The 22,114-nt window shown below is 29.5% G+C and overlaps 2 protein-coding genes across 8 annotated transcripts in view; both read right to left on the bottom strand.

Annotated features, from left to right (window-relative positions):
- Nucleotides 1-1,677: 1,677 nt before the first annotated feature.
- Nucleotides 1,678-5,254, bottom strand: LOC119607621 (transforming acidic coiled-coil-containing protein 1-like; the record flags this gene model as incomplete). The annotated part of the gene is made up of 4 exons (XM_037961618.1): nucleotides 1,678-2,108; nucleotides 4,666-4,815; nucleotides 4,896-5,057; nucleotides 5,127-5,254. Coding segments are annotated over 4 exons (624 nt in total), but the record flags the coding sequence as incomplete, so codon positions are not given.
- A 6,803-nt stretch (nucleotides 5,255-12,057) lies between these two features.
- Nucleotides 12,058-22,114, bottom strand: part of LOC119607613 (transforming acidic coiled-coil-containing protein 1-like) — a 73,490-nt gene continuing 63,433 nt past the window's right edge. For 2 of the 7 annotated variants that reach the window (XM_037961604.1, XM_037961600.1), the window contains exons 6-12: nucleotides 17,803-18,224; nucleotides 17,633-17,712; nucleotides 17,453-17,524; nucleotides 15,052-15,156; nucleotides 14,821-14,982; nucleotides 14,591-14,740; nucleotides 12,059-12,531 (exon numbers count right to left, since the gene is read on the bottom strand). In XM_037961604.1, the coding sequence (XP_037817532.1) occupies nucleotides 12,348-12,531; nucleotides 14,591-14,740; nucleotides 14,821-14,982; nucleotides 15,052-15,156; nucleotides 17,453-17,524; nucleotides 17,633-17,712; nucleotides 17,803-18,224 (1,175 nt within the window). In that variant the 3' untranslated portion in view covers nucleotides 12,059-12,347. Of the gene's footprint in view, nucleotides 12,532-14,590; nucleotides 14,741-14,820; nucleotides 14,983-15,051; nucleotides 15,157-17,452; nucleotides 17,525-17,632; nucleotides 17,713-17,802; nucleotides 18,225-22,114 lie in introns of all 7 variants that reach the window. The other 5 variants (XM_037961601.1, XM_037961603.1, XM_037961602.1 and 2 more) reach the window with 5 other exon arrangements.

Genomic DNA, 22,114 nt, shown 5'->3' with positions numbered 1-22,114 from the left:
CTGAACTAGAAATTATCTTGAACTGAATTGGAACACAGCTAAAATTTTATTAGAACTAGAATTCCAAAACGAATAGTGCCTTTTGAAGACTTTCAACGCAGCGTAGTCTGAAGTAACTATTTATGTATACAGAATATGCTTTGACCGGCCGTATATTCGGACAATGATCGCTTTAAACGAATCTGTTGCATTTGATACAGGTTCCCTATAATAGTCAGATTTCGGCAGCTCATAATATACAACACATTTTGCGTTCCACCAATAGCGCTATTGGTATATATTTCGCCTTGGTGTTGATTCGGCTGGCCATTACATATGATTACCAATGTTATCGTACTCGATTAATGATTTTCTTTTCATAGCGTTCAAACATTATTAGGAACAAATGATTCCTGTAGCTTGCAAACGCTTTAAAATTGTTGCTTGAGTAGCTCCCAATAGTTTTGTAAGATTTGGCTTATTATGACAACAATCCTCAGTAATTCCTAAAATTCTTGATTTTCAAACATTTTTGGGCTGCTTTGGGCGAGCTTGTATTCCGTGCAAAAAACGTCACTTCTAAAATTTCAAAAACCAATTCTCGAATATTGAAACCGATATGATTCTGTGAGCAATCGGTGAGCTTCAGCGGCATTTTCCTTTACAAAAACTGTTAATATTTTATTAGACACATTCATTCTTACATTTTCCATTAACGAATTTAAATATTCTGAGTTTTAAACATTTTGAAAATTTCAAATTTAAGTGCGAAAAAAAACATTTTTTTAATAAAATAAAATATAGGTTTCTTCATTACATTCATATTTGTTGTTTTATTATAAATTGTTTTATTAATCAATTTGTTTTTTTAGTATTAATTATATTTGTTTGTTTTAATAATTTTAAACTTAACTAAAATACAGCGTTTACAAAAACATATGTTAAATTAAATGTTAAACTAAAAAAACGTATGAAAAAAAGAAGGAAAATAAATTATTTATTAGGGAATAGAAAACAGCTTTTGATAAAAGTTGTTTTTGTTTTAGCTCTATGTTAAAAAAACAAAATATTTTTTATAATAAAAATTAACAGTTTCTTTGTGTAAACAAACTCAACAGTCTAAATAAAAACAGGAAATAAAAAAAGAAAACTAAAATAAATTTTAGCAGCAAATAATACAATAAAAAGAATTGAAAATTATAATTATTTTTTTTATTTATATATAAAAAAAACATAAAATTAACTTGTGTATGTATGTGACTGTTAACGATTTCTTGCATTCTTTCTTTCTTTGCTTTTAACTTCACTCACTCTCTTAAGAGTATTTTAATGGGATTTTAAATGTACGTGTAAAAGTACCTTTTTTTGCTTAGTTTAAATGAATAAAGTATTACTTGTTGTTTTTATTCTTTTTTGTATTTGTTTTCTTTTATTAATATTATTAATTATTTGTTACTTAAAATAACATTATATTTAATGAGTTGAGTTTTATTAAATTTTTGTTTAAATCTTCTCTCTGAACAAATAAAAACAAACATTAAATTAAAGCGCCTTTTTTTTAAAGAAACACAACCGGTTGCTTTTCTAAACCAACAACAACAAAAAACAAAACAAATTTATTAAATTAATATAAAAATTAATTAATTATTTGAGGAATTTTTTGGTTGTTTTCTTTCGTTTGTTTTTTTAAGGATTTTCTTTTTTTGTGTGTGCGCTTTTTTTATTGAGTGTGTGTTTTTGCAGGTTTTTTCTTTTCTTTCATTATTTCTTTTGTTTTAATCATTCTTATTTAGGTAACTAAAATACAAATTAGAAAACATTAAATAAATAATTAGTATTTAAAAAAAATAAGAAAAAGAAATAAAAATAAAAGAAAAAATATCATTCAATTTTGTATTGGGTTTCATAAAGAAAAGCAGGATCAAACAAAAATGGATCCTTCTCTTTAACTTCCTTGCCCCGAGATGAGTTCATCACATATCTTAACGAGTTCAGCGTTTTCTTTAGTCTTCTGAGCCAATTGCTCATGTATGGATGATCGGGCGATTTCTTCTTTTTTAAGTAAGGCTTTCAGTTTTGTTATTTCTATTGAATGATCTCGTGTTAGAGATTCCAGTTTTTTGTTGGCGCTGTGGAAGAGGGATAACAAATTGAAGAAATTATTGGAAATGACAATAAGAATGATGTAATTTTGTTGTACATTTAGTCATTTTATAGAAATTATTATACTTTACACTAGACTGTGGATCAGACTATAGACTAGAATATAGACTAGACTATATACTATAGACTAGACTATAGACTAGACTATAGACTAGACTATAGACTAAACTATAGACTAAACTATAGACTAAACTAGACTAAACTATAGACTAAACTATAGACTAGACTAGACTATAGACTAGACTATAGACTAGACTAGACTATAGACTAGACTAGACTAGACTAGACTATAGACTAGACTAGACTATAGACTAGACTATAGGCTAGACTATAGACTAGACTTTAGACTAGACTATAGACTAGACTTTAGACTAGACTTTAGACTAGACTTTAGACTAGACTTTTGACTAGACTTTAGACTAGACTTTAGACTAGACTTTAGACTAGACTTTAGACTAGACTTTAGACTAGACTTTAGACTAGACTTTAGACTAGACTTTAGACTAGACTTTAGACTAGACTTTAGACTAGACTTTAGACTAGACTTTAGACTAGACTATAGACTAGACTGTAGACTGGACTATTGACTAAACTTTAGACTAGACTATAGATTAGACTGTAGACTAGACTATAGACTAGACTATAGACTAGACTATAGACTAGACCATAGACTAGACTATAGACTAGACAATAGACTAGACTATAGACTAGACTATAGACTAGACTATAAACTAGACTATAGACTAGACAATAGACTAGACTATAGACTAGACTATAGACTAGACTATAAACTAGACTATAAACTAGACTATAGACTAGACTATAGACTAGACTATAGACTAGACTATAGACTAGACTATAGACTAGACTATAGACTAGACTATAGACTAGACTATAGACTAGACTATAGACTAGACTATAGACTAGACTATAGACTAGACTATAGACTAGACTATAGACTAGACTATAGACTAGACTATAGACTAGACTATAGACTAGACTATAGACTAGATTATAGACTAGACTATAGACTAGACTATAGACTAGACTATAGACTAGACTATAGATTAGACTATAGACTAGACTATAGACTAGACTATAGACTAGACTTAAGACTAGACTTTAGACTAGACTTAAGACTAGACTTTAGACTAGACTATAGACTAGACTATTGACTAGACTTTAGACTAGACTATAGACTAGACTTTAGACTATTGACTATAGACTAGACTGTTGACTAGACTATTGACTATAGACTAGACTTTAGACTAGACTATAGACTTGACTATAGATTAGATCATAGACTAGATCATAGACTAGATTATAGACTAGACTATAGACTAGGCTATAGACTAGACTATTGACTAAACTTTAGACTAGACTTTAGACTAGATTATAGACTTGACTATAGACTAGACTTTAGACTAGACTATTGACTAGACTATAGAATAGACTATAGACTAGACTATAGTCTAGACTAGACTTTAGACTAGATTATAGACTTGACTATAGACTAGACTTTAGACTAGACTATTGACTAGACTATAGAATAGACTATAGACTAGACTATAGACTAGATCGTAGACTAGATCATAGACTAGACTATAGACTAGACTATAGACTAGACTATTGACTAGACTATAATAGACTATAGACTAGATAGACTAGACTAGACTAGACTATAGACTAGACTATAGACTAGACTATAGACTAGACTATAGACTAGACTATAGACTAGACTATAGACTAGACTATAGACTAGACTATAGACTAGACTATAGACTAGACTATAGACTAGACTATAGACTAGACTATAGACTAGACTATAGACTAGTCTAAGTTTAGTCAATAGTCCAGTCTTAAGTCTAGTCTAAAGTCTAGTGTAAAGTCTAGTCTAAAGTCTAGTCTAAAGTCTAGTCTAAAGTCTAGTCTAAAGTCTAGTCTAAAGTCTAGTCTATAATCTAGTGTATGATCTAGTCTATGATCTAATCTATAGTCAAGTCTATAGTCTAGTCTAAAGTCTAGTCTATAGTCAATAGTCTAGTCAATAGTCTAGTCTATAGTCTAGTCTATAGTCAATAGTCTAGTCTAAAGTCTAGCCAATAGTCTAGTCTATAGTCTAGTCTAAAGTCTAGTCTTAAGTGTAGTCTATAGTCTAATCTATAGTCTAGTCTATAGTCTAGTCTATAGTCTATTCTATAGTCTAGTCAATAGTCTAGTCTATAGTCTAGTCTATAGTCTAGTCTATGATCTAGTCTACGATCTAGTCTATAGTCTAGTCTATAGTCTAGTCTATAGTCTAGTCTAGACTATAGTCTAGTCTATAGTCTAGTCTAGACTATAGTCTAGTCTATAGTCTATTCTATAGTCTAGTCAATAGTCTAGTCTAAAGTCTAGTCTATAGTCAAGTCTATAGTCTAGTATAAAGTCTAGTCTAAAGTTTAGTCAATAGACTATAGTCTAGTCTAGACTATAGACTAGAAACTCTTAAACTGTTTTAATGAAATCAAACTATTCACTTACATTTCCAATTGTTGCATTGCATGATTTTTCATTTTGTCATATCGTTGTTCCTGTAAATGTAGGTTTTCTAAATTCTTGCGTTTTTCAGCTTGTAAAGCTTCTTCGCTTTCTTTTAATTGGCAGGTCATTTCTTTGCTCTTTTCATATTTTCTATAAATCAAATAAAAAAACATAACAAAAATTTAAAAAATCTTTCAATTAAAGTTCAAGAAAATTATATTAATACTTACACATGCAAATCGGAAAATGTTGTTTCCAGTGATGTTAAATGATGATAATTTGAATCGCGATCGGCCTTAACTTCAGCCAATTGTTTTTCATAGTGTTGTGTTAATTGCTCTTTATCGGCAATTAATTCAGCTATGGCTTTTTCATAGGCTTCAATAACACCTCTACAAAACAAAAAACCATATTTGTTTTAATAAATTTACAAAATATTTAAATTTATGTTTAAAACTCACGTCATTTTTGCTATTGTTTTGTCTTTTTCTGTGATACGTTTGATTAAAGCCTCCTCCCTTTGTTCAGCATCTTTAAGTTTCTTTTCAATATCTTCTGTTTTAAGACTAAAAATAAAAGAAAATGTAAGGAATGTATACAGATATTATTATGAATTTGTGCAAGGAAAATTCTTTTTCTAAATATAACAAATCAACAAGTTTTGTTGTTGCTGTTGTTTCAATAAAGATTTTCTGTATTTTTTTTTTGTTTTAAATGGGGAGGAAACTGTAAAAAAAATCAATAATGATTCATTTTATTTATTTGTTTGAACAAAATAGTGAACATGTAGTGTGTGGTGTTTATTGCATTGTACACAGTTTCTAATGCCAAAAAAATTTACCATAAATTTTTGGAACACTCCAAAAACACTCATGCGTTGGGACGTCCCGGTACGGCTGATGAAGTAGCTAATGCTATTTGTTTCCTGGCCAGTGATTTGGCTACTTTCACTACTGGTGTCAGTTTGGCCGTTGATGGTGGACGTCATGCCATGTGTCCCAGATAAAAAGTGGGAAGTTTACTTACCGATATTATTGCATTTATTTTTTGAATATTTTCTTTATTTGCTAAAAAAGTAAAAAATAAAGTGATTATTTTGTGTAAAAGAAATCTATTCAATTTTAGTTAAGTTCTTGTACAATTTTAATTAGGTTTCAGTTCTATATCCGTTCTAGTTCAATTCTAACTCTGTTCTAGTTCCTATTCAGTTCTAATTAAGTTGAAGTTAATTTCTAATTCAATTCTCGTTTAGTTCCACTTCAGTTCTAGCTCCATTCTAGTTCAGTTCCAATTCTGTTCTAGTTGGGTTTTATCGGACCAGTTGTAAGCTCCTTTACCAGTGCCTCAGGTGGGAATCGAACACACCACCTCCGTTCTACCAGACTAGAACACTAACTACTAACCTACCGTTTTAGTTCGGTTCTAGTTCAGTTATATTTAAGATGTAGTTCAGTTCCAATACAGTTCTAGTTTAGTTTTAGACCAGTTCTAGTTCAGTTCTAGTTTAGTTCTAGTTCAGTTCTAGTTCAGTTCTAGTTCAGTTCTAGTTCAGTTCTAGTTCAGTTCTAGTTCAGTTCTAGTTCAGTTCTAGTTCAGTTCTAGTTCAGTTCTAGTTCAGTTCTAGTTCAGTTCTAGTTCAGTTCTAGTTCATATCTTGTTCATTTCTATTTCGGTTCTAGTTCTGTTCTAATTCAGCTCCAGTTCAGTTCTAGTTCAGTTCTAGTTTAGTTCAGTTCTAGTTCAGTTCTAGTTCAGTTCTAGTTCAGGTCTAGTTCAGTTCTATTTCAGTTCTAGTTCAGTTCTAGTTCAGTTCTAGATCAGTTCAGTTCTAGTTCATATCTTGTTCATTTCTATTTCGCTTCTAGTTCTGTTCTAATTCAGCTCCAGTTCAGTAATAGTTCAGTTCTAGTTCAGTTTTAGTTCAGTTCTAGCTCAATTCTAGTTCAGTTCCAGTTCAGTTCTAGTTCGGTACCAGTTCAATTATATTTACATATGTTCTCGTTCAGTTATAACTCATTTCTAGTTTAGTTCTAGCTCAATTCTAGTTCCGTTCTAATTCAGTTCTAGTTTAGTTATAGTAAAGTTCTAATATAGTTCCATTTCGGTTCTAGTTCATATCTAGTTTAGTTCTAGTTCAGTTTTAGTTCCCTTCTAGTTCGGCACTAGTTCAGTTGTAATTTAGTTCTACATAGTTTAGTTCCACTTCAGTTCTAGTTCAGTTCCAGTTGAGTTGTTATACAATTCTATTCTAGTTCAGTTCAGTTAATTTTTCAGTATAATTTGAAATAGAAAATGTCGTATTACTTTTCCTGGAAAACTTTAACGAGATGTAATTTCTCTTTCAAAAAGGAATGAATTCCCGAATTGAAACTATTCCGATCAGAATTACTTACATATGTGGCTGCAGAAATATGTATATTAAATTAAAACACATAATAATTTAGTATATAATGTAATAATTTTTATTAATTATAATTAATTTCTGTATTTTTTTTACTCTCAATCGAGGTTGTTTCTTCTTTATTGGTTTTTTCATCTTTGTCATGTTTAATGTTCTTTCTTTGAATACATACATACAATATTTAACGTTTTTATTTCGTTTTTTATTTAAATATTTTTTTATAAATGTTACGATCTTGCTATTTACTTTTTTTAATTATTGTTTTATAAACTAAAATAATCCTTTCTATTTCAATAAGTAATCAAATTATAATTTAAGTTACAATTACATTTAAGGGAGTAAATACTAAATGCTTCTAGAAGAAAACAAATATTAATTTAAAATGGAGTTTAGTTTACCTGTCTTGTCATACATTCATAAAGGTTTTCAAAATTAATCTAAAGAGGACATTTTGTTTTATTTTTTTATTTTTATTTTATGCTTAATTTAAGTAAAAGATCATCTAAAAAGCAAATGAAATTTACAAAATGTTTTTAGGATATTTTAGGTTTAGTGTGTTTGTTTTTTTTCCTTTTAATTTTCATTTTAATTTGCTAAAAAAATATAGTTTTTTTATTGTGTTTTGTTTTTTCTTTGTTAGTTTAATTAATTTTTAATTTGTTTAATTTCTTGCGGGAGAATTTGTTTTGTTTTTTTTTATTATTATTTATAAACTTTAACAACTTTTCCTTTTATAAATAGGAAGAGGAGAATGAGGAGGTTATTGTGTTTTCAAGGATTTTGTTTATGTTAATTATGATCATGATTTTAACAAAGCTGTACTAAGAAGTATTTTAAAAGAGAGATATATAGAGAGAGAGAGAGTTTTCAAAAATGTACAGTGTGTTTTGGATGAGATGAATGTGTGTGTTTTGTTTAATTAATTTAGTTTTTTAGATTAAATGTAGTTTTTTTTTTAATAAATGATTGATATTTTTTGTCAAAATAAACGAGATTTTTTAAAATTTGTTTTCAATATTTTAAATAAAAATTATTTGTGTCAATAATAATTTACATAGTATAAGTTTAAATAAGTCTTTATGTTTAGTTTAGTATTATGTATTTATTTAGATACAAGAAGAAAGCAACAAATTATACATACAGTTTATCTTAAAATTTAAGTGGAGCTTATGAAAAAAGAATGTAATATTGATTTTTTAGAAAAAATTTTATTTAAATTTCTTTATATTACACCCTTTTGTATTCATTTTTAATTTTCTTTTTTCTTTCATTTTCATTTGCAATTTCCAATTCTAAATAATTTTTCTTTTATAAAAAACATTTTTTTATATTTTAAATTGGTTTTTAATTTCTTTTATAGTTTTAGTTTTATACAAACTTTATTTGAACCACATAATAAAAATTTTGTGTTAAGAATTTACTAAACTTTCATTTTTGTTTTAACTCCTATTAAAATGAAAGCGAAATTCTGGGAAACACTAAAAAGTAAACAATAAACAAACTCTTCATAAAAATGGCAAATAATGATGGTCGTAAAAAAGTCATATGGCGTGCATTTAATTGCAGTTTTTATTTAGAAAAGAAAATTTCAGTTTTTTCCATTATTGACATATTAGCATTAGACAGGAATAAGAAAAACTGAAATGAAAATTAATTGCAGGAAAATATTCCAAAAGTTAGATTGAAAATGGAGGAAAGTTGTAGAACATGAAATGGAAAATTAGTTTATAAATACATATGTATATAAGACGCTTAATGACGAAAATAACAAATGAAATGGAAAATAGTTATAGTGAAAATGTTTGTTTACCTTTGGTTTAAATAGTTGAAAGTGAAAAAGAGATTTTCTTTAGTTTCTAGTTGTAAATTATGGACAAATTTATAATAAATTATATTATAAATAAGTTTTCGGACTATATTTGGCATTCCACCCAAATACCGAAACTTTTAAAAAGCAAATCATCAAATATAAAAAGCTATTATTATCGATTAAAAATTGCAAAACGAATTCATTCCTTATAGGAACTGAAGTAGAACTCATCTAGAACTGAACTAGAACTGAACTAAAACTCAACTAGAACTGAACTAGAACTGAACTAGAACTGGAATCGAACTAGAACTGAACTAGAACTGGAATCGAACTAGAACTGAACTAGAACTGAACTAGAATTGAACTAGAACTGAACAAGAACTGAACTATAACTAGAACTGAAATAAAACTCCACTAGAACTCAACTAGAACTGAACTAGAACTGAACTAGAACTGAACTAGAACTGAACTAGAACTGAACTAGAACTGAACTAGAACTGAACTAGAACTGAACTAAAACTGAAGTAGAACTGAACTAAAACTCAACTAGAACTCAACTAGAACTGAACTAGAACTGAACTAGTACTGAACTAGAACTGAACTAGAACTGAACTAGAACTGAACTAGAACTGAACTAGAACTGAACTAGAACCGAACTAGAACTGAACTAGAACTGAACTAGAACTGAACTAGAACTGAACTAGAACTGAACTAGAACTGAACTAGAACTGAACGAGAACTGGACTAGATCTGAACTAGAACTGAACTGAAATAAAAGTGAACTAGAACTGAACAAAAACTGAAGTAGAATTGAATTAAAGTTAAATTAGAACTAAACTAGAATTGAACTTGATCCTGAATTAGAAATGTACTAGAACTAAAGAGCTAGATCAGAATTAGAACTGAATTAGAACTTAACTTGAATAAAAAAAGAAACAGAACTTAAGTAGAACTGAATTAAAACTGAGCTAGAATTGCACTAGAATTGAGGTAGAACTGAAGGAGAATTGAACTTGAACTGAACTAAAAATAAATTAAAATTGAATTCGAATTGAATGTAAACTGATCTAGATCTGAAGAAGAACTAAACTAGAACCGAAGTAGAACTGAAGTAGATCTTGAAGTCTAACTGAACTAGAACAGATGTAGAACTGAACTAGTATTGAATTAGAACTGAACTTTGAACTGATCCAGGACCCAAATTATGGAATACGATATCGATCGAAATCTCCATTTAGATTCTATTGAGATTTCGATCGATATCGTATGCCGTAATTTGGGCCCAGAAATAATCTAGAACAGAGCTAGTTTAGAATTAGAACTTAACTAGAACTGAATTAGAACTTAACTCGAACAAAAAAAGAACCAGAAATAGACTATAGAACTGGACTAGAACAGGGCGCAAATTCTGGCATTCGATATCGAACGAAACCTCAATAGAATTGCAAAAAATTTTATTAGAAATTTAGTTCGCTTTCGAATGCCAGAATTTGGCCCCTGAACTAGAACTGAACTAGATCTGAACTAGAACTGAACTAAACTAGAACTGAACTAGACCTAAACAAGAATTGAACTAGAACTGAGCTAGAACTAAACTTGAACTAAACTTGAACTGAACTAAAACTGAACTAGAACTGAATTAGAACTGAACTAGGACTGATCTTGAACCGAACTAGAACGCAACTAGAATTCTATTAGAACTGAATAAGACTACAAAACGAATGCAGTGCCTTTTCAGGAAGTTCAAGGCAGCGTAGTCTGAAGTAACTATTTATGTATACAGAATATGCTTTGCCCGGCCGCAAATTATCGACGTTATTTGAACAATGATCGCTTCAAACGAATCTGTTGCACTTGGTACAGGTTTTCTATAATAGTCAGATCATATTTCGGCAGCTCATAATATACAATACCTTTTGCGTTCCACCAAATACAGAGCCTTACTTTAGCGCCATTGGTATTTGGCTTTGGCCAGTCTTTGCATATAATTTCTTATGTTATCGTACTGGATTAATGATTTCCTTTTTATAGAGTTTTGCTTATTATGACAACAATCTTCAGTAATTCCTAAAATTCTTGATTTTCAAACTTTTGGGCTGCTTTGGGCATTGTATTCCATGTAAAATACAAAATCTCAAACCAATTCTCTCATATTGAAACCGATATGATTCTGTGTGCAATCAGTGAGCTTCAGCGGCACTTTTCTTCACAAAATTTTCCATCAACAAATTTACAATTCAAACTTCTTAAGATATTTTGAAAATTAAAAATTTAAGTGCGAAATAAATCATTTTTTTTAATAAAATATAGGTTTTTTCATTACATTCATATTTGTTGTTTTATTATAAATTGTTTTATTAATCAATTTGTTTTTTTAGTATTAATTATATTTGTTTGTTTTAATAATTTTAAACTTAACTAAAATACAGCGTTTACAAAAAAATATGTTAAAATAAATGTTAAACTAAAAAAACGTATGAAAAAAGAAGGAAAATAAATTATTTATTAGGGAATAGAAAACAGCTTTTGATAAAAGTTGTTTTTGTTTTAGCTCTATGTTAAAAAAACAAAATATTTTTTATAATAAAAATTAACAGTTTCTTTGTGTAAACAAACTCAACAGTCTAAATAAAAACAGGAAGTAAAAAAGAAAACTAAAGTAAATTTTAGCAGCAAATAATACAATAAAAAGAATTGAAAATTATAATTATTTTTTTTATTTATATATAAAAAAACATAAAATTAACTTGTGTATGTATGTGACTGTTAACGATTTTAGCATTCTACATAACTTTCTTGCATTCTTTCTTTCTTTGCTTTTAACTTCACTCACTCTCTTAAGAGTATTTTAATGGGATTTTAAATGTACGTGTAAAAGTACCTTTTTTGCTTAGTTTAAATGAATAAAGTATTACTTGTTGTTTTTATTCTTTTTTGTATTTGTTTCCTTTTATTAATATTATTAATTATTATTATTATTTGTTACTTAAAATAACATTATATTTAATGAGTTGAGTTTTATTAAATTTTTGTTTAAATCTTCTCTCTGAACAAATAAAAACAAACATTAAATTAAAGCGCCTTTTTTTAAAAGAAACACAACCGGTTGCTCTTCTAAAACAACAACAACAAAAAAACAAAACAAATTTATTAAATTAATATAAAAATTAATTAATTATTTGAGGAATTTTTTGGTTGTTTTCTTTCGTTTGTTTTTTTTAAGGATTTTCTTTTTTTGTGTGTGCGCTTTTTTATTGAGTGTGTGTTTTTGCAGGTTTTTCTTTTCTTTCATTATTTCTTTTGTTTTAATCATTCTTATTTAGGTAACTAAAATACAAATTAGAAAACATTAAATAAATAATTAGTATTTAAAAAAAAAATAAGAAATAAAAATAAAAGAAAAAATATCATTCAATTTTGTATTGGGTTTCATAAAGAAAAGCAGGATCAAACAAAAATGGATCCTTCTCTTTAACTTCCTTGCCCCGAGATGAGTTCATCACATATCTTAACGAGTTCAGCGTTTTCTTTAGTCTTCTGAGCCAATTGCTCATGTATGGATGATCGGGCGATTTCTTCTTTTTTAAGTAAGGCTTTCAGTTTTGTTATTTCTATTGAATGATCTCGTGTTAGAGATTCCAGTTTTTTGTTGGCGCTGTGGAAAGAGGAAATACAAACAGAAGAAATTATTGAAAATGACAATAAGAATGAAGTTATTTTGTTGTAAATTTAGTTATTTTATAGAAATGATTAGACTTTAGACTCTAGATCAGACTATAGACAAGACTAGACTATACTATAGACTAGACTAAATATTAGACTATAGAATAGACAATAGACAAGACGATAAGCAAGACTATGGGCTAAACTAAAGACTAGACTATAGAGTAGAATATAAACTAGAATATAGTCGAGACTATAGACTACACTAGAGACTAAACTATAGACTAGACTATAGACTAGACTATAGCTTAGACTAGACTATAGACTAGAGTAGACTATAGACTAGACTATAGACTAGACTATAAACTAGACTATAGACTAGACTATAGACTAGACTATAGACTAGACTATAGACTAGACTATAGACTAGACTATAGACTAGACTATAGACTAGACTTTAGACTAGACTTTAGACTAGACTTTAGACTAGACTTTAGACTAGACTTTAGACTAGACTTTAGACTAGACTTTAGACTAGACTTTAGACTAGACTTTAGACTAGACTTTAGACTAGACTTTAGACTAGACTTTAGACTAGACTTTAGACTAGACTTTAGACTAGACTTTAGACTAGACTTTAGACTAGACTTTAGACTAGACTTTAGACTAGACTTTAGACTAGACTTTAGACTAGACTTTAGAATAGACTTTAGACTATACTTTAGACTAGACTTTAGACTAGACTTTAGACTAGACTTTAAACTAGACTTTAGACTAGACTTTAGAATAGACTTTAGACTAGACTTTAGACTAGACTTTAGACTAGACTTTAGACTAGACTTTAGACTGGACTATTGACTAAACTTTAGACTAGACTATAGACTAGACTTTAGACTAGACTTTAGACTAGACTTTAGACTAGACTATAGACTAGACTATAGACTAGACTATAGACTAGACTATAGACTAGACTATAAACTAGACTATAGACTAGACTATAGAGTAGAATATAGACTATACTATAGACTAGACTATAGACTAGACTTTAGACTAGACTTTAGACTATACTTTAGACTAGACTTTAGACTAGACTTTAGACTAGACTTTAGACTAGACTTTAGACTAGACTTTAGACTAGACTTTAGACTAGTCTTTAGACTAGACTTTAGACTAGACTTTAGACTAGTCTTTAGACTAGACTTTAGACTAGACTTTAGACTAGACTTTAGACTAGACTTTAGACTAGACTTTAGACTGGACTATTGACTAAACTTTAGACTAGACTATAGACTAGACTATAGCTTAGACTATAGCCTAGACTATAGATTAGACTATAGACTAGAATATAGGCTAGGCTATATACTATAGACTAGATTATAGACTGTAGACTATACTAGACTATAGAGTAGACAATAGACTAGACTATAGACTAGACTTTAGACTAGACTTTAGACTAGACTTTAGACTAGACTTTAGACTGGACTATTGACTAAACTTTAGACTAGACTATAGACTAGACTATAGCCTAGACTATAGCCTAGACTATAGCCTAGACTATAGCCTAGACTAGAGCCTAGACTATAGATTAGACTATAGATTAGACTATAGACTAGGCTATATACTATAGACTAGACTATAGACTATCTTATAGACTATCTTATAGACTATCTTATAGACTGTAGACTATACTAGACTATGGAGTAGACTATAGACTAGACTTTAGACTAGACTTTAGACTAGACTATAGCCTAGACTATAGCCTAGACTATAGATTAGACTATAGACTAGAATATAGACTAGGCTATAGATTAGACTATAGACTAGAATATAGACTAGGCTATAGACTAGACTATAGACTAGATTATAGATTGTAGACTATACTTGACTATAGACTAGACTATAGACTAGACTAGATTTTAGACTAGACTATGGACTAAACTATGGACTAGACTATAGACTATACTATACACTAGACTATAGATTAGACTTTATACTAGACTATAGACTAGAAACTCTTAAACTGTTTTAATGAAATAAAACTATTCACTTACATTTCCAATTGTTGCATTGCATGATTTTTCATTTTGTCATATCGTTGTTCCTGTAAATGTAGGTTTTCTAAATTCTTGCGTTTTTCAGCTTGTAAAGCTTCTTCGCTTTCTTTTAATTGGCAGGTCATTTCTTTGCTCTTTTCATATTTTCTATAAATCAAATAAAAAAACATAACAAAAATTTAAAAAATCTTTCAATTAAAGTTCAAGAAAATTATATTAATACTTACACATGCAAATCGGAAAATGTTGTTTCCAGTGATGTTAAATGATGATAATTTGAATCGCGATCGGCCTTAACTTCAGCCAATTGTTTTTCATAGTGTTGTGTTAATTGCTCTTTATCGGCAATTAATTCAGCTATGGCTTTTTCATAGGCTTCAATAACACCTCTACAAAACAAAAAACCATATTTGTTTTAATAAATTTACAAAATATTTAAATTTAACTTTAAAACTCACGTCATTTTTGCTATTGTTTTGTCTTTTTCTGTGATACGTTTGATTAAAGCCTCCTCCCTTTGTTCAGCATCTTTAAGTTTCTTTTCAATATCTTCTGTTTTAAGACTAAAAATAAAAGAAAATGTAAGGAATGTATACAGATATTTTTATGAATTTGTGCAAGGAAAATTCTTTTTCTAAATATAACAAATCAACAAGTTTTGTTGTTGCTGTTGTTTCAATAAAGATTTTCTGTATTTTTTTTTTGTTTTAAATGGGGAGGAAACTGTAAAAAAAATCAATAATGATTCATTTTATTTATTTGTTTGAACAAAATAGTGAACATTTAGTGTGTGGTGTTTATTGCATTGTACACAGTTTCTAATGCCAAAAAAATTTACCATAAATTACTAACAATAATTATTATTTCTTTTCTTATAATGTAAGAAGGTTGTTTTATTTAAAAGTTTTAATTGAGTGGGTTTTTATTTAATTAATTTTGTTGATTTTGCTTGTATTGTATCTGTAAGAAAGAAGTTCCATTTAGTCTTATGGCTTTTTGAAATGTTTTAAAAGTTTAGTAAAATGTATTTACATATAAACGAGAGTTTAAAGAAATTTGTGACTATAAAAATACCTGTTGATTTTCAATAATTATATTTTCTCATTAGACTTTCTTCCTTTTAAGATCAAGGGAAAAGTTTGTCTCACTTTAAAGGCATATGCCAATATAAAAGAAGAAGTCTAGAACTGATTTAGAAATGAACTAGATCTGAGCTGGAACTAAACTAAAACTGAACTAGAAGTCAAATAGAACAGAACTAGAACTGAAATAGAAATGAAATAGAACTGAACTAGAATTGAACTAGAAATGAACTAGAACTGCACAAGAACTGAATTGGAACTGAACTGAACTAGAACTGAACTAGAACTGAACTAAAACTGAATAAGAACTGAACTAGAACTGAACTAGAACTGAAGTAGAACTGAACTAGAACTGAACTAGAACTGAACTAGAACTGAAATAGAACTGAACTAGTACTGAACTAGTACTGAACTAGTACTGAACTGAACTAGAACTGAACTAGAACTGAACTAGAACTGAACTAGAACTGAACTAGAACTGAACTAGAACTGAACTAGAACTGAACTAGAACTGAACTAGAACTGAACTAGAACTGAACTAGAACTGAACTAGAACTGAACTAGAACTGAACTAGAACTGAACTAGAACTGAACTAGAACTGAAATAGAACTGAACTAGAACTGAACTAGAACTGAACTAGAACTGAACTAGAACTGAACTAGAACTGAACTAGAACTGAATAGAACTGAACTAGAACTGAACTAGAACTGAACTAGAACTGAACTAGAACTGAACTAGAACTGAACTAGAACTGAACTAGAACTGAACTAGAACTGAACTAGAACTGAACTAGAACTGAACTAGAACTGAACTAGAACTGAACTAGAACTGAACTAGAGCTGAAATAGAATTGAACTAGAACTAAACTAGAACTGAACAAGAACTGAACTAGAACTGAACTGCAATGGAACTGAACTAGAACTGAACCAGAACTGAACCAGAACTGAACTAGAACTGAGCTAGAACTGAACTAGAATTGAACTAGAACTGAACTAAAGTGTGTCTCACTTTAAAGGGATATGGCAATACAGAAGAAGTCTAGAACTGATCTAGAAATGAACTAGAACTGAACCAGAACTAGAACTGAACTAGAACTGAACTAGAACTGAACTAGAACTGATCTAGAACTGAACTAGAACTGAACTAGAACTGAACTAGAACTAAACCAGAACTGAACTAGAAATGAACTAGAACTGAACTAGAACTGAACTAGAACTGAACTAGAACTGAACTAGAACTGAACTGAACTAGAACTGAACTAGAACTGAACTAGAACTGAACTAGAACTGAACTAGAACTGAACTAGAACTGAACTAGAACTGAACTAGAACTGAACTAGAACTGAACTAGAACTGAACTAGAACTGAACTAGAACTGAACTAGAACTGAACTAGAACTGAACTAGAACTGAACTAGAACTGAACTAGAACTGAACTAGAACTGAACTAGAACTGAACTAGAACTGAAATAGAACTGAACTAGAACTGAACTAGAACTGAACTAGAACTGAACTAGAATTGAACTAGAACTGAACTAGAACTGAACTAGAACTGAACTAGAACTGAACTAGAACTGAACTAGAACTGAACTAGAATTGAACTAGAACTTAACTAGAACTGAGTTTTGTTTCATACTTATGTACAAAGATATTGAAATTCTTTAGGGAAACAGTGTTCACATACACTCTACACAAAATGGCATGTTCCGAATAATATAAACAAAATAAATTGAACCTATAGAATACTAAATTAAAGGTAAACAATAAATTTCACTTACACTTCATTTTTGATTTTCTTTTCAAGTTCATCCATTTTATAGTTGATCTGTTTATCATCCGATTGTGTGGAACTATTTAGTTAAAAATGAAAAAGAAACAAACATGAAAATGAATATGGTAACAGCACAAGGTTAAGGTCAATTAAATGGTACTATATAGAAAAAAATACAACAACATACTTGGAATTTTCAAAAGTTTTATTACAATCGTTATCTAAACTCATATCCTTAATCACATCGACACTCATAGTGGCATTCTTCTAAAAAAAGAGAAATAAAACAAAAGCGAAAAGAAAAAACAATTAGAAATGTAATAAAATTATATTTATTTTTTATAATATTAAACTTACTTTGTTTACTCCTTGTGTTAATTGGCGTTTATTTTGTTGGACCTGTTGTTCCAACTGCAATTGCTGTTTAACTTCTTGTGATCTTTCTTTCAATAATTTGGCACTGGTACCGGTTATTATACCTGCAGCTGCTATTCCACCTCCTGTTGCTAATGAGCCGCCTAATCCGCCTGTTGCTTTAGTGTCTATAACAAATGAACGATTACTGTCGTTATGTTCGTCTTCTTCAAGTGTTGGACTTAAACAAGGATTAATAGTATTAGTTGGTATTTGTAATTGTTGTAGTTGCTGTTGTCCCTGATTAACTGGCACTGGTACACCGAGCAATGGATCAAATTTCAATAACAATGAACTACGATCCACTGGTGTAGTATTATTGCCTTTTGTTAGAAGATAATCAAAATCGGATGGATTCAAAATAACTGTGAGTAGAATTGTAGTAGTGGTAGTAGTGGTGTGGTATGGTGGTAGTAAAAACATTTAAAAATGGAAAAATAGAGAAAAGAGACAAAACATACAATAAAATCACATTTAGTATTATTAATTATGAGAATGATGTTGATTGTTTTGTTAATTACTGTTTTGTTAATAATAATAAATATCTTAATTTCATACATTTACAAAGTGATTTAAATATTTCAAAATAATTTGCAGAGTATTTTGGAATAACTGTTAATTTTTCAAATTCATAAAAATTAAACTTCAAAGTCAAACCATTTGATTCCTAAAACAAAATAACTTTACACAAAATTTTCCAAATATTATGGGTTTTATTTTAAAACTTTGATTTGACTATATTTTTAAATAAGTAAACCTTGAAAGTGAATAAATTGTTAATTATAAAAATATATATTTATTTAACAAATTAGTTTTTTAAAAACAACGAATTGCATGTATTAAACTTATTAAAATGAAATCGTTTATAAACAGGTTTAATGGCCGCTGTTTAAATCTTATGAACTCTTAAATAATAATAAAATTTTTTGCGATTGTTTAAAGTAAAAACAAGTTTTAAAATTGAAAGTCAAACTAAATTTTTACAATGATTTATTTCTCCAACATCTGCTCGAATTTATTGTTTAGCAGATATATGTAAATAAGTATTCAGAAATAAATGGAACTTGTTTTATTAAAAAGTTTAGGATATAACCAAGTCGAAATCAACACTATCAACTAGAATTGAAGAACTAGAATAGAACTGGAACAGATCTAAAACAGAACTTAGAACAGAAGTAAAACGGAACTTGAACAGAATAAGAAGAGAACTAAAACACAACTAGAAAAGAACTAGAACAGACTTAGAACAGAACTGGAACAGAACTAAAATAGAACTAGAACAGAACTAGAACAGACTTAGAACAGACTTAGAACAGAACTAGAACCGTACTAGAACAGAACTACAACAGAACTAGAACAGAACTAGAACAGAACTAGAACATAACTAGAACTGAACTAGAACATAACTAGAACAGAACTAGAACAGAAATAGAACAGAACTAGAACAGAACTAGAACAGAACTAGAACTGACCTAGAACTGAACTAGAACTGAACTGAACTAAACTAGAACTGAACTAGAACTGAACTAGAACTGAACTAGAACAGAACTAGAACAGAACTAGAACAGAACTAGAACAGAACTAGAACAGAACTAGAACAGAACTAGAACAGAACTAGAACAGAACTAGAACATAACTAGAACATAACTAGAACTGAACTAGAACTGAACTAGAACAGAACTAGAACAGAATTAGAACAGAACTAGAACAGAACTAGAACAGAACTAGAACAGAACTAGAACAGAACTAGAACAGAACTAGAACAGAACTAGAACAGAACTAGAACAGAACTAGAACAGAACTAGAACAGAACTAGAACAGAACTAGAACAGAACTAGAACAGAACTAGAACAGAACTAGAACTGAACTAGAACTGACCTAGAATTGAACTAGAACTGAACTAGAACTGAACTAAACTAGAACTGAACTAGAACTGAACTAGAACAGAACTAGAACAGAACTAGAACTAGAACAGAACTAGAACAGAACTAGAACAGAACTAGAACAGAACTAGAACAGAACTAGAACAGAACTAGAACAGAACTAGAACAGAACTAGAACAGAACTAGAACACTAGAACAGAACTAGAACAGAACTAGAACAGAACTAGAACAGAACTAGAACTGAACTAGAACTGACCTAGAATTGAACTAGAACTGAACTAGAACTGAACTAAACTAGAACTGAACTAGAACAGAACTAGAACAGAACTAGAACAGAACTAGAACAGAACTAGAACAGAACTAGAACAGAACTAGAACAGAACTAGAACAGAACTAGAACAGAACTAGAACAGAACTAGAACAGAACTAGAACAGAACTATAACAGAACTATAACAGAACTAGAACAGAACTAGATCAGAACAGAACTAGAACAGAACATAACTAGAACAGAACTAGAACAGAACTAGAACAGAACTAGAACAGAACTAGAACAGAACTAGAACAGAACAGAACTAGAACAGAACTAGAACTAGAACAGAACTAGAACAGAACTAGAACAGAACTAGAACAGAACTAGAACAGAACAGAACTAGAACAGAACAGAACAGAACAGAACTAGAACAGAACAGAACTAGAACAGAACAGAACAGAACTAGAACAGAACTAGAACAGAACAGGACAGAACTAGAACAGAACTAGAACAGAACTAGAACAGAACTAGAACAGAACTAGAACAGAACTAAAACAGAACTAAAACAGAACTAGAACAGAACTAGAACAGAACTAGAAAAAAACTAGAACAGAACTAGAACTGAACTAGAATTGAACTAGAATTGAACTAGAATTGAACTAGAATTGAACTAGAATTGAACTAGAACTGAACTAGAACTGAACTGAACTAAACTAGAACTGAACTAGAACTAGAACTGGACTAGAACTGAACTAGAACTGAACTAAAACTGAACTAGAACTGAACTAGAACTGAACTAGAACTGAACTAGAACTGAACTAGAACTGAACTAGAACTGAACTAGAACTGAACTAGAACTGAACTAGAACTGAACTAGAACTGAACTAGAACTGAACTAGAACTGAACTAGAACTGAACTAGAACTGAACTAGAACTGAACTAGAACTGAACTAGAACTGAACTAGAACTGAACTAGAACTGAACTAGTACTGAACTAGAACTGAACTAGAACTGAACTAGAACTGAACTAGAACTGAACTAGAACTGAACTAGAACTGAACTAGAACTGAACTAGAACTGAACTAGAACTGAACTAGAACTGAACTAGAACTGAACTAGAACTGAACTAGAACTGAACTAGAACTGAACTAGAACTGAACTAGAACTGAACTAGAACTGAACTAGAACTGAACTAGAACTGAACTAGAACTGAACTAGAACTGAACTAGAACTGAACTAGAACTGAATTAGAACTGAACTAGAACTGAACTAGAACTGAACTAGAACTGAACTAGAACTGAACTAGAACTGAACTAGAACTGAACTAGAACTGATCTAGAACTGAACTAATACTGAACTAGAACTAAATTCGAACTAAACTATAATATTAAAAGATAACTTATATAGAAGTTAAGAATTATCGAAATATTTCAATTAAAATTGATCGAAAATTTTCTATTAACAAAAATATTTTTGAAAATATTCTATTAAATAGAAAATTTATCTAAAAAAAATTTATTAATCAGACAATTTATAGGAAAGTTTTTTATAAATTAAAAAATTATTAAAAAAATTTACTAAAAGTAAATGATACACTCCCTTTTTTCAGAAAACTGCTACAAAAATTAATACAAATTTTTGCTTAATCACATATTGTCCAATAAAAATTTCTAATAAAACTCCAGTCAGTCCCCTTTTCGTTATACATCCCATTGTCTTTTATAAATTAAGCTGTTGTTGTTATTATTGTACATTTCCTAAAAACATTCATAAATCCATACATTTTGTGGTCAACACATTAGGGAGTTTTGTGGAAAAACTTCAAACTGACAGATATACATACATACATACACTCATCGTACACTTAGTACCGTATGAACATTCATAAAATGAGTCACATTATACGGAAATGTTAATGAAATTGTTAGACAAAAACAAAGCATAATATAATAACAATATAAAAGAATAACAAAATAAAAGCATCGACTAAAAGAAACACCTAAAGATGAAAAGAAAAGACAAAAAGAAAAAACCTCCCCATTAAATATGACTGACTGCATTCTGTAAAATGTATGAATATGGGTGTATGTTCATACATAAGTATTTAGTGTTGAATTTCCT

The sequence above is a fragment of the Lucilia sericata genome, unplaced genomic scaffold (assembly GCF_015586225.1).
Source record: "Lucilia sericata isolate MDLA Ls3-8-SP2 unplaced genomic scaffold, ASM1558622v1 Contig000719F_arrow, whole genome shotgun sequence".
NCBI classification, from domain to species: domain Eukaryota; kingdom Metazoa; phylum Arthropoda; class Insecta; order Diptera; family Calliphoridae; genus Lucilia; species Lucilia sericata.
The sequence above is the reverse complement of the archived record's forward strand: the minus strand, read 5'-3'. Positions and strand labels throughout refer to the sequence as shown.